Raw genomic sequence first — 12,227 nt, forward strand, 5'->3', positions numbered from 1 at the left:
TACAGCCTGAGACCACTGTGACCTTTAAACCTCGCTCTGCCCCATGACCTCTTTCAGCTCGCCCAAAAGCAGCCCATTTGTACACGCTACAAACAGATGCATCGTTCTGCTTAAAGCATTCGTTAGTTTGGTTTATCGTCAAAGAGAGTGAGGTATTTGAGGAACTATCTCTCTTCTCAACCTGATCAGATACAGACATCGAGAAAGAAAGCGGAAAGAAGGAAGTTGAGCAGAGAACTAGAGAGAGAAAGATGGAGACACAGCATCAATATGATTCTGCTTAGCTACATTTCTTTCCTAGTCTTCCACGGCCCTGACCGTGTCTGCACAGAACCCCTCTTTGCACTTTTTTCCTCTTTTATCCAATTCCCTCCATCTTTCCTCTCTTCCAGTATTTTTTTTTGGTTTTGTAGCTGTTTAAAGCTTTCGGCTCAAGGCTCTGAGCAGCACTGCGTTCAACGTTGTCAATCATCATCATCATCATCACAGCAATGCAGTCAACAAACGATTACGTGGTGAGACTCTCAATAAGCACAAAGATTCACAGCAATATAAAAAATCTGATCTAACAAAGTTCTAACATTTCAGATGAGCACTCGTGCTGATTTCCTGTAGTTGGCTACATAAGATCTAGACAAAAAAAACTTCACATTCTTATACAGTAGATATAATGCGTATACACAGGGATTATTCAATGCTATAAGACTAGAAGTTCCCGTATCATGACTCTACTATCTAAACCGAGCTTGTAATAAGGTCACTGTGACGTTGTGCTAAAATCACGTTGTGTCAGCGTTTAGCACAGTGCTGCTCTTCACCCTGATAGGTTATCCCTACACAGACTCCGCCCATAAAGGAGGAGCGGAGGGTTATAGGGGACGAGCTACCGTCCCTGCGTTGGTCATTAGTCGATAAGGACCAATGGTTGCATTCTTTTATGGATTTGGTTTTGAAAAGGTTGCCTTGGCGAAGTAGAATTACATTTTGACACAATCTGATGCCTCAAACATAGCAATAAAAATGCATTTGGGATAAACAAACAAACAAATAAATAAATAAATACCTACATACATAAATACATACATAAAAATAAATTAAAATTCATAGATAATCAGAACAATCACAAAAGAGGTGTGAGGTGGAAAAGGAAAGAAAGTCAAGAAGATAAACAGAAATATTTTGGTCTAAAATCAAGTCTGCAACATTTTTTTTTAACCTTTTTCTATACATCAGTAAGTAAGCATTGTAACATAGATCATTTACTACAAAATCTATAGAAGCACTAAGTGATCCATTCCATCTAAACGGTCATGTGGGGCAACAGGGTTAATCGATCCCCTTTTAGAAGCTCTGATCACCTCCACGACTGCATTCTTATAGCACTGCGTGGTGCTGATCTTTTGGTGTATACACGCGTATTTGATATCTGATTTAAGAGTTAAAGCTTTGGCTTGTTATGTAGTTGGGTGTCTGTGTGTATTTGTGTTCACCTTTATCCTAGATCTGTTTAGATGAATGTTCACAGTATTTCTCCAACCACCTGATGGAGTCTCTAGCGCGACTAGGAAAAAGGAAGGGACATAAAAAAGAACAATGCTATAATAATTCAACAGGTTCCCCCCAAACCCTCCCACCATTCCCCTCTAAAATAAAATCATAGCCCGCAAAAACCAAAGGAACAGCAGCTACACACATAGAAGAGAAAAATTCCCACAAACCAGACAGACAGAAAAAAATAAAATAGCCAAAGGAATAAAAAAGAACATCCTTCCCCAACCCAAAAGAAACCAGCCACATCTCTTTAACTTCAGTGAGGTCATCAAAGCTCCCGTCCCAAGGACCAGGAAGGGTTCGAGTGACAGGAGGAAGAAAAGTGTGGAACAATCTGTACTCATCCATGAATCCATTTTTCCATCCATTCATCCATCCATCCATCCATCCATCCATCCATCCATGTTGTAATTATCTACCCCTGACATTATCCCTGACTTTCTCGCACAGATGGATGGAGGGATAAAAAGAGATCTTCTCATTTTTTCTTGTCTCCTCTTCCTCAACTCCTTCCATTTTTTGGCTTGGAAACTTTTTTTTGGTTTGCTTCTGTGAATCTCTGGAATTATGGTTGGCTGAAAAGTGTTTTTTTTTTTTTTTTACTTCATACATGAAGTGTCAGGGATAATGGAAACGCCCGTTCCTCAAAAGTTCCACCAGCTCTTTGATGTCCATTCAGTGTAAATGTGTGTGTGTGTGTGTGTGTGTGTGTGTGTGTGTGTGTGTGTGTGTGTGTGTGTGTGTGTGTGTAAATGTATGTGTGTGTGTTTGTGTGTATGTGTGTGTGTGTGTGTGTGTGTGTATGTGGGAGGTGGGAGCACATCTGAGGGAAGAGGGTTTCCGTTCACCGTCTGCATCGCAGTGAGAGACCCATGACGAGTCACTTTGGTATCCAACAAGGAGCAAGTATGAAGGAGATGAAAAATGGGGCTAATGGATTCAAAGTGTTTTTAATGGAGATAAGACAGAATGAACATGAATGTAAGACACAGTGACGTAAAACATGCAGGTACACCAGCAGACCTTGTATTAAATTCATCTGAATTTTTTATGACATTCTCCAACACGTGTGACAGACATGAAGCAGAAATGATGACATGACAGTGATGATGGTTAAACAACAAAACAAAACAAACACAAAAACCTTCTCATGTATGGATATCTGGATCAATTGGAACTAAAGCTAGACAGAAAACCTGATAAAGAGGTAGAAAGTGGGAGAGATTTGTACATATCTAGACACTGACACTTCTGAGCTTTGCTCATTCACTGTTGCACAGCAATACATAGCTAATACTTTAGATATTTACCTCTTCGCTAATTAAGAAACAATGACGATTTAAAAAGAAGTACTGACACATAGACAGACAGAATGAGAGAATGTCAGATGAAATGATGGAGTGGGAGGTTGCTGGATCGTTGGTGTGGGTCTGGTGCTGGATGCTGGACTATTTACAGGTCCACAGGATAAAGCTTTTCCTTCCGTATTTTTGGTTTCGGTTATTTTTTTGGTATATGGGTTTTTGGTATGGTTGTCTTTTTGTCACTGTGAGTCTTTTAAAGTTCACCTCTATCATATTTTTTTTTTTTTGGTTTAAAGTTCTCCAGACTGGTCAGAGCTGAAGTCTGACTGCCATTCTGCAACAAATAAAAGTTTTTTTTTTAGTTTTGCTATTTTTGGCTCAAGGATCATTAATAATCAGCTCTTTCCTCTTGTTCCTGCAGTTCTTAAACCAATGTCTATTGTCCTTTCGTTTATTCCTTTACACTCTCCAGAGAAACATAGAGAGAGAGAGAGAAAAACAACAACGGTGGAGAAGTGGCTGCGCTCATTCGACCACTAGATCTCCAGGTGAATTTTTGGTTTACATGTAAATCTCTCCTCTTCGCTCCGTCTCGTCTTCACCTCTGTCTCTTCATCTCTCCCCTCTTCCACTTTGTGTATTTTTGGCATCAGGAGAGTGGGAGAAAACAAGAGAGAAAGAATGAAAGACAAAAAGACGAAGGACGTAAGAGAGACAGAGATGCTTTGGTTGTGATGGGAGGTTTCAGTTCCTCCTCCTGGTCCTGTGATTGGTTTCCTGGAAGTGTCACTCAATCTTGGCCGCTCCCCAGATCGTGTGGGCTGTGTAGCAAGTCGCTGGAAGAGCAGGAAGAGTCAGGGCTTGAGCATGGGGAGGGACTCAGGCCACCCGGGAATAGAGGCCTGCCGGATTTGGATAGGATCGAGCTGCCGAATCCCAGAGCTGTGCCCGCTGCCATGGGTAGCAGTGATGGGTGGTTAAGAAAGAGGGAAGAAGGGAGTCCTGACCTTTGTCCTCCAGAACCACCAATCAGCACCTTACTGCCACCTTCAAGACTGGAAATGGTGGTTTGGCCACCACTGGCTGCCAGAGCTGAGAAAAGTGACAGACAGATGAGTCAGATATAAATATTGAAATAGTTCCAATCTTTCCAATCTTTCCTTACAATCAAGCATGAGAAGAATGAGAATTTAAAGAAGAGTGCCGAAACACCACAGTAGTGAACGCATATCGCACAGTAAGCAAAAGCACGTCACAGCACCGCACAGTGACAAGAGATGATTTCAACAAGCCTGCTTTTCCACAAACCTTGAATTGTGGCGATTGGGTTGCTGCCACGCAGGGCTTGGTTCATTCCTGTATTAACTCCAATCACTGTATTCCTGAGTTGTAGCGCACAAATAAGCAAGCGTGCGTATATACACACACACACACACACACACACACACACACACACACACACACACACACACACACACACACACACACACAAAGACAAACAGAAGGGGGAAAGAAGAACAGGAAAGGAATAATATAGTAAAACTTCAAGAAGCATAGGAGATGGCTCGCACTGAAAAACAAGGGCTGTTAAATGGAAAAATTGCAAATTAGGAAAAATGAGTTACAAACTGATTTAGATTTGTGGATTAAAAGATGTCGAGAAGGAAATCATGTTTCTAATACGTTTCTATAAACAAGGTGTGATAAATAAAGCGGTTATGTGTTTGTACTTGAGACTCTTGAATGTTTAAGTGTAACGTGTGTTTTTCTCTGTGTGTGTGTGTGTGTGTGTGTTTACATGTGTCTGCGTGCACAGTTTATTTTATTTTCTTTCTTTCATTTTTTTTATTGTATTCACCTCAGATTTGCAGCAAAATCGGTGATGTAGTTAGACACGTCACCGTTCTTGTTACGCCACGAACTGTGGACAGGAAAACCATATACACACACATACACACAGACATTAACTATCATTACTGACCTGCACCATGATACAATGTTCAAGTTTTTGTGTGTGTGTGCGTGTGTATGTGCGTGTGTTTGTGTGTGATCAAGAGACTAAATATTAGATTGCATCTATCTATCTATCTATCTGTCTATCTATCTATCTATCTATCTATCTATCTATCTATCTATCTATCTATCTATCTATCTATCTATCTATCTATCTATCTATCTATCTATCTATCTATCTATCTATCTATCTATCTGTCTATCTATCTATCTATCTATCTATCTATCTATCTATCTATCTATCTATCTATCTATCTATCTATCTATAAAACATTTAGCTGTGTTAGCTGTTTTTCTTTTTTTTTATATAGATAGAGCTGATTAGTTGTTAGGAATTATTGTGTAAATTAAGAGGAAAAAAAAATCTATCATTCTGATAGAGTCATAAATTATGTGCAATAAAATGTTCTGCGATATCAAGATATAATTGTATTAAAGTTTTGTTTACCTACCTTGTTTTATTTATTTATTTGTTTGTTTATTTATTTATTTACAAATTATAAATTGACAGGAAGAAGCTGCAGTTAATATTGTGATGTACACAAAAACGTTCTCGTACTTTTAAGTGGTTAACCGGTTTTCTGTCATATGCACACATTAATGCACACAGCTGACAGACCAGTTGTGTGTTAGTACGTGTATGTTTATATATCTCACCCTGTGCTCAGGTTTAATGTGTGAGTGGCAGGAACAGGGCTGGCGTCGCTGCGAGGAGACGGGGTAACAGGTGAAGGGGTGGAGCTTGAGGAGGGACCAGTAGGGGTCAAAGGACAAACTGAGGGCATGGTGGTTGCTGTCAAGTGACGAACACAAAAAATTCTTTTAACACACTACAGTAATAACTGAAATATTATCTAACAGATTCAAACAGACTAGTGTCTCCTACCTGCTGTGCTGAGACTGGTAACGGGTTGAGATGGTCCCTGACTGTGGATCTGTGGACAAACAGAAAAGAAGGAGAGAGAGAAAGAAAAAAGAGAGAGAGAGGAAAAAGGAGACAGGAAATATATCACTAGTGTGTCATCTCTATAACTTTACTTTACTGATCTGGACTTCCTCTTTAGGTACATGGTCTATACCACTTCATTAGGTATGTGTACCTTATCGTTAGAGATATTGCAGCTCATTGTGTCAGGATTTATTTGCTAGTCTTTCAATATTGGCCTTATTTGGCATTGTCATTATTATACCTTTAAACTGATGGCAATGTATAGGTAATGTTAACTGCATTAGAATACAAATATATATATATATATATATATATATATATATATATATATATATATATATATATATATATATATATATATATATATACACGTGTATATATACGTATATATACACGTGTATATATATATATATATTCTGTTTATTTTGTTATATATGAATCTCAAAAGTAAGTTATTCATTAAAAAAAGGCTAATTGGCTCACAAAGTCACATAGGACACATCTGTTTATTACCACTAGCTGAAAATGACACTGATTACAAATCCCAATTAAGTGTTTCAATGATAGCAGACTATAAGGTCCCTATGCTATTAGTAGCTGTTAGTACAGTATGTGCCTTCTGAGTACATATAAGCACTGAACACATCATGCCAGAGATATTAGCTGCAAAACGTGATGGTTATTGCTAGGGTATTGTTCTCTGCAAACTAAGATCTAGTAAAGGCAAGCGATGAAAAATGGATTAGGCCATGTTCAGGATTTTATGAGAGAACGTCTAGTCAAAAGAAGGCTGGTAAAGTGTGCGCATGCAGGAGAAACAATCACAGGGCCTTGTGCATTAGGGGTGAGCTTGTGGGTGTGAGGACCAGGCCGGGCCGTACCATGTGTGGGCTGTAGCAGGGGGGTTTGTGTGTGGCAGGCTGGGGTTGGCTGGGCAGGGGAGGGGTGGCGCTGGAGGGGTTAATACGTTTCTCTTTCTGCCGACGGTTGCAGAACCAGACACGGATCACCTCCTTCTCCATGTTGAGCTGCTCAGCGATTAGTAGAATCTCCTCTGAGGTAGGCTTCTGGTTCTGAGCGCAGAGATAGTGACACATAACAGTTTTATTAGGACGTAGCTACACATTCCCAACATGCTTTAGTGACTTTCAGTGACAGGACAATGTCAGTCACACACATATCATATGCTGGAATTAACAACAATATTATAAAAAAGGCACGATTACACAATTAGTTGTTTTCATAAACTGCTAAAGACTAAAAGGGATCATCAGATTGTGAAAGCAGTGAGACTCTGAGAACTGGGTGTGCTCACTTTTGTAGCATGTGACACAATCTATAAGTGGATGTGGATTTACTCATATGTTCTCACCGTGCTGAAGCTGCGCTCCAAAGCCACACGCACGTTGGTCTCGATGCTGGTGCGTTTCTTGCGGCGGCGAATAGGCAGGCCCTCAAAGCCCATAGATGGTGAGGACAAAGAACTGGGACTTGGCAAGGTACTGTCCATCGACATGGTTTCTGCACAAATTAGCAATCACACGATCAATAATTATCAAAGCGGATACTTAAATTTATTAATACACAACCTCTTAAACTCCAGGACCTTCTCACGCATGCAACTCTATTATTATTTCTACTGTAGTTACTGAATAAATCAGTGTAGTTCATTTATACCTTATACTTTAATCCTGTTATAAAATAAACACTTTACACTCACAATAAATTACTGAAATGAACTCCAGAGAAATGTCTACTGTTTTGTTCGTTAGAATGTGTTTAAGATGTGACAGTTTTGTTACCGGCATCAGTGAGCCATTTCTCCAGGAGAGGTTTGAGTTTGCACATGTTCTTAAAGCTGAGATTGAGAGCCTCAAAGCGAGAGATGGTTGTCTGACTAAAGTCGTTTCCATACAGCTTGCCCATAGCCAATCCCACATCACCCTACAGAGAGAGAGATAGAGATAGAGAGAGATAGAGAGAGATAGAGAGAGAGAGAGAGAGAGAGAGAGAGAGAGAGAGAGAGAGAGAGTCATTACAATACACAATCAAGATTGTAAAGGCATATGTTAATCCTGAAATGAAAGCTCTGTATACACAGGATACTTTATTCTGCTCATACGATGAATCAGTGTTTTTGAACGAGTCTCTGAAGTGCACAAATTGTTTTCATTCACGTGTATGTACTGACTCATTATTTTTCCACCTATGGAACACATCTGACTGCGTTACGGTGAGTAAATTTGTACCCATGCACAATTTAGAACAACAAAACAACAGCAACAACTACAAAATAACAGGGTCACTGAACGAATCAGTGAATCAATCTGAATGAATCTTTTTTGTGAAAGGAATAAAATGATTTGAGTCAATGAGTTGAAGTCGTTGCTGCTCAATATTATTTTCTACTGCCATCTAGTGTCCAGATAGCTGCAGTACATTATCATTCTATCTTCCTACCCTGTTCACCAGAAGGAATTTTATTTTTTAGTATTTCATGTACGGTCAAAGTGCTATACATAAATAAAATATGGTAGTGTTTGCTCTGGATGTCATACATCGCAATTATTTGTATGTCAATATGTTGTGTGTTTGTGCGTTTGTGCGTTTTTTGTACCTGTGTGAATCCAAGTTTGATTCTTCTCTGTTTAAAGGTGCGGGCAAACTGTTCGAGTTCTTCCAGGTCACTTGGCTCCTCGGCATGAGAGGTCACAGGGGTCACCGTACCGACACTGCTTTCCATGACCTTTTCTCTTTGCTAGAGATTTACATTTAGCTCATACAATTAGCTCAACAAGCACATCTCTGAGCCTTGAACATACATGTTAGTTTCATGCTGAGTGACTGCGAATAGGCCTAAAAATCCTGTTTTACCTGTGCTTGAAGACCAAGTGCAGAAGTAGCAGTCAGGAGACCCCCCTGGCTTTGCTGAGGTAGTGGAATCAAATTTGGTGTCTGTAGCAGCCCTGAGAGAGAGAGAGAGAGAGAGAGAGAGAGAGAGAGAGAGAGAGAGAGAGAGAGAGAGAGAGAGAGAGAGAGAGAGAGAAAACTGTTTTGAAATGTTTGTTCCTAATATGCTCAAGAAATTTGGTATATGTCAGTAAGACATATATATCCAGTGCAGTGTGAGGTGAAGATCTCACCTTGCTGCCCCTGCTGTGCCTGTGGCAAAAGGAACTGTGCAGGCGAGGGCAAAGGATGCCCTGGGACGAGGACCAACTGCTGCAGCTGCAACAGTTGCTGGATGTCCTGAATAAGATATGGACAACAGGTTAATTCAACTAAATACCGGATCTGAAGAGAGTCTAGACTTTGACTCTTGATAATGCTGTTATCAAAGCTGTGCTGTCAAGACTAAAGCTGTGCACAAAGTTATTTATATATTATTTATTAGTGGCGTGTCAGATGCAGGGAAGGAGACAGATAAGAAAGCATGGGTTTGTGATGTCTGGGTCTGAGAAGAACAGGGTGACTTTGTGTACCTGGGCAGTGAGCTGGATTGGTTGAGATAGGGTAAGCTGGTGAGGAGGGGGCAGGACAGGAGCAGCATTTTGCTCCTGAGTACTCTTGGACTGGCCCTGCAGCTGGGGCAAAGCTGCCTGCTGATTGGCCTGTTGCCGCTGCTGCTGCTGCTGCGTTTGCTGCTGATTGGCTGCATGAGCTGCCTGTGACTGCTGCACGGCTGCAGCCAGGAGCTGCGCTTGCTGGAGGAGCAACTGCTGCTGAGCGGGCAAGAGAGCAGTCAGCTGGAGCGAGACGGTAAAGGGTAAGGAGGAAGTCAGGAACAGAGGAAGAGAGAGTGCAAAGGAAGAAAAAAGGAGAAATCCTTTGGTAAGGGAAAAAAAAAACGGCAGTGCAAGAAGCACAAGAAAACAAAAGCTGACTCAAATCCACCAGCTGTGTATAGCAAGCACTGAATGTCTGGCGACCATAATAAAAGAAAGAAAGAAAAGAAAAGTACCTTTTGTATACAGAAGGATTTCATTACTATACTATACGCTTTCCCTAAATATCGAAATATGTATCTTTATCAGTAAAGAATGCTAAAATTGTTCTGTAAATATAATTGATTAATAGTATATTAGTGTTCTATTTGGTCTTCTTACAACATACTCATACAACATTTAAACACAACTCTGGGTGAGGAAGCATGATGGCGGTACATAGCTTAGCATGAAATAAACAGATATTGCAACCAGAGAGCGAAGGATGTCTGTGTGTGTGTGTGTGTGTGTGTGTGTGTGTGTGTGTGTGTGTGTGTGTGTGTGTGTGTGTGTGTGCGTGTCTTACTCCTGCCAGCTGGCTTCCTGTCAGCATCAGCTGTGTGTGTTGGAGGGGTGTTTGAGTAGGTGTGGCCTGAACCGAAGCTGGAGACATCTCTCCACACTCCTCCACCTTGGCCTGAGAAAGAAATTGAAACACACATACGCCATCTAAAGCAAATTCTCTTATATACACCTGAAGCAACCATCAGTGGGCTTTAACTATTATGCATGCTTGAATAGGAGCTCTGCAGTGGTGTAATGTTATCAATAGAAACTTGCAAGGCCAATCAATACAACCAGGTTCAACTAATATACAACTGCTTGCTTGCAGTTCTAAGCCTGAACGCATCTCACACCCGAGCGTATGCGATTATTGCACAAAGACACCTCGTGTGGTTCAAACATGGTAGTTCACTGAGGTTTAGCTGTTCATTCATTTCAAAGGGTCACAAGTCCTTGCTATAGAAATACTGTAGTATGTGGATGTGCAGGTATTGAGATTTCAAAGATTTTAAAGAGGAATCCTGTTCACTGAGGATGCTAATTATGTTGGATGGATCCATGTTGTGTAATTCCACATGGGGCCTTAATATAATTATCGATACAAATAAAAAAATGAATTAAATCCAGAATGGTTTGATCTCATAGACACAAGCAATTAGTTGATATAAATGCTGTTCTAGAACAAAGATTTACAAAAGCACAGAAAAGAAGACAGAAAATATGGCCAATAAAATCGAAAATAGAAATAAAATATAGTGTAGAATTGTTAATTGAACGAAAGGAGGAGATTTGAATCGGATTTGACCTATTAGAGGTTGATAAGCGATTTATTAACCCATTTTTACCTTACTGTTCACTTAGCAATCAATTAACACACCAACGATACAGCGATACAGCTGTTTTGTCCACATCAACCAACACTGCAATCTTACACCTAATTTATTGTTTCAAACACCATTATTTAAGCAGTGTGTGTAGCACACCATACACACAGCCAATAAAATTCTTCTTGTTTTACCACTGATCATGGTACCCTTTACATGATGTGTGATTAGTTGTCTTGACCCAAAATTCCAGTGTAATGTGTAGCCATTGGTACCCTGATTTAAGGTTTACATCCTTCTCGATGCCCTGAGTCGCTTTTCTATTTGCCTTTTTTTAGTTCTCTGGGGTTTCTATAAGATTTTAGCTAATGCCCAATGTATGACTGGCATATGATTCTACGTATTGGTGAATCAATATGCAAATCAGCCTGAGGTACGCACACATGAACTCGAAAAATCACACACACTGACACACACACAAACACATACTCACACACACACACACACGTGTGAGTGAGTCATTTACCTTGTTGCTGGCACTTAGTGTTGGAGAAAGTGAGAAGGGGTTTATTTTCATTTGTAGAATCTATTGGAAGAAAAAACATTAGGCAAATGGAAATAGTACGATCATCAAAATGATATTTAAAAAAACAAACAAACATGACTTTAGAATAGCTGTTGCTTTAAAAATAAAGGCCTACCTGGTTACTAGAGTCAGAACCGTTCCTTTCTGAATCTAACATGGATACACATGTAAAGGGAGAAAGACATGAAATATACATACAAACATACATTTCTCTCTCTCTCTCTCTCTCTCTCTCTCTCTCTCTCTCTCTCTCTCTCTCTCTCACACACACACACACACTCAATCACACACACACACACACACACACACACACACACACACACACACACACACACACACACACACACACACACACACACACACACACACAAAACACACACACAAACACACCTCCTGTATTCTCCATCGGAGAGTCTGCCTCTGGATTTTCAACCTCTATTGACTTCGACATTCTGATATCTACAGAAAAAAGATCAAAGAGCGAAATTAGATGATAAAAGTTGAATAAGTTGAGAAAAAGCACCGGGGCATTATGGGTAGATTAAAAACGACTCTCTGTTCAGAGGGATAGAGGTGAATTGAGCAATGACAGAAAGAGTATAAAAGCAACAAAAAAAACTTTCATTGTCACTGTAAAAGGGGTAATTTGAAAACATTTAAGTGTCTTGAGGCAAAGCAAAGCTAGAGAATGGATCCCCAGTTTCCAGGTTACAACACTCAAGAAACCAGAGC

The 12,227-nt window shown here is 40.1% G+C and overlaps 1 protein-coding gene across 6 annotated transcripts in view; it reads right to left on the minus strand.

The window, feature by feature from the left end:
• Positions 1–2,482: 2,482 nt before the first annotated feature.
• Positions 2,483–12,227, minus strand: part of pou2f2a (POU class 2 homeobox 2a) — a 40,345-nt gene continuing 30,600 nt past the window's right edge. For 2 of the 6 annotated variants that reach the window (XM_027148112.2, XM_027148110.2), the window contains exons 2-17: positions 11,886–11,954; positions 11,611–11,645; positions 11,436–11,495; positions 10,108–10,218; positions 9,300–9,563; positions 8,961–9,066; positions 8,692–8,783; positions 8,435–8,575; positions 7,620–7,761; positions 7,190–7,338; positions 6,699–6,890; positions 5,755–5,803; positions 5,526–5,661; positions 4,714–4,776; positions 4,164–4,237; positions 2,483–3,947 (exon numbers count right to left, since the gene is read on the minus strand). In XM_027148112.2, the coding sequence (XP_027003913.1) occupies positions 3,646–3,947; positions 4,164–4,237; positions 4,714–4,776; positions 5,526–5,661; positions 5,755–5,803; positions 6,699–6,890; positions 7,190–7,338; positions 7,620–7,761; positions 8,435–8,575; positions 8,692–8,783; positions 8,961–9,066; positions 9,300–9,563; positions 10,108–10,218; positions 11,436–11,495; positions 11,611–11,645; positions 11,886–11,954 (1,985 nt within the window). In that variant the 3' untranslated portion in view covers positions 2,483–3,645. The remainder of the gene's footprint in view (positions 3,948–4,163; positions 4,238–4,713; positions 4,777–5,525; positions 5,662–5,754; positions 5,804–6,698; positions 6,891–7,189; positions 7,339–7,619; positions 7,762–8,434; positions 8,576–8,691; positions 8,784–8,960; positions 9,067–9,299; positions 9,564–10,107; positions 10,219–11,435; positions 11,496–11,610; positions 11,646–11,885; positions 11,955–12,227) is intronic. The other 4 variants (XM_027148113.2, XM_027148114.2, XM_027148115.2 and 1 more) reach the window with 4 other exon arrangements.

Source organism: Tachysurus fulvidraco, chromosome 3 (assembly GCF_022655615.1).
Source record: "Tachysurus fulvidraco isolate hzauxx_2018 chromosome 3, HZAU_PFXX_2.0, whole genome shotgun sequence".
Lineage (NCBI taxonomy): Eukaryota > Metazoa > Chordata > Actinopteri > Siluriformes > Bagridae > Tachysurus > Tachysurus fulvidraco.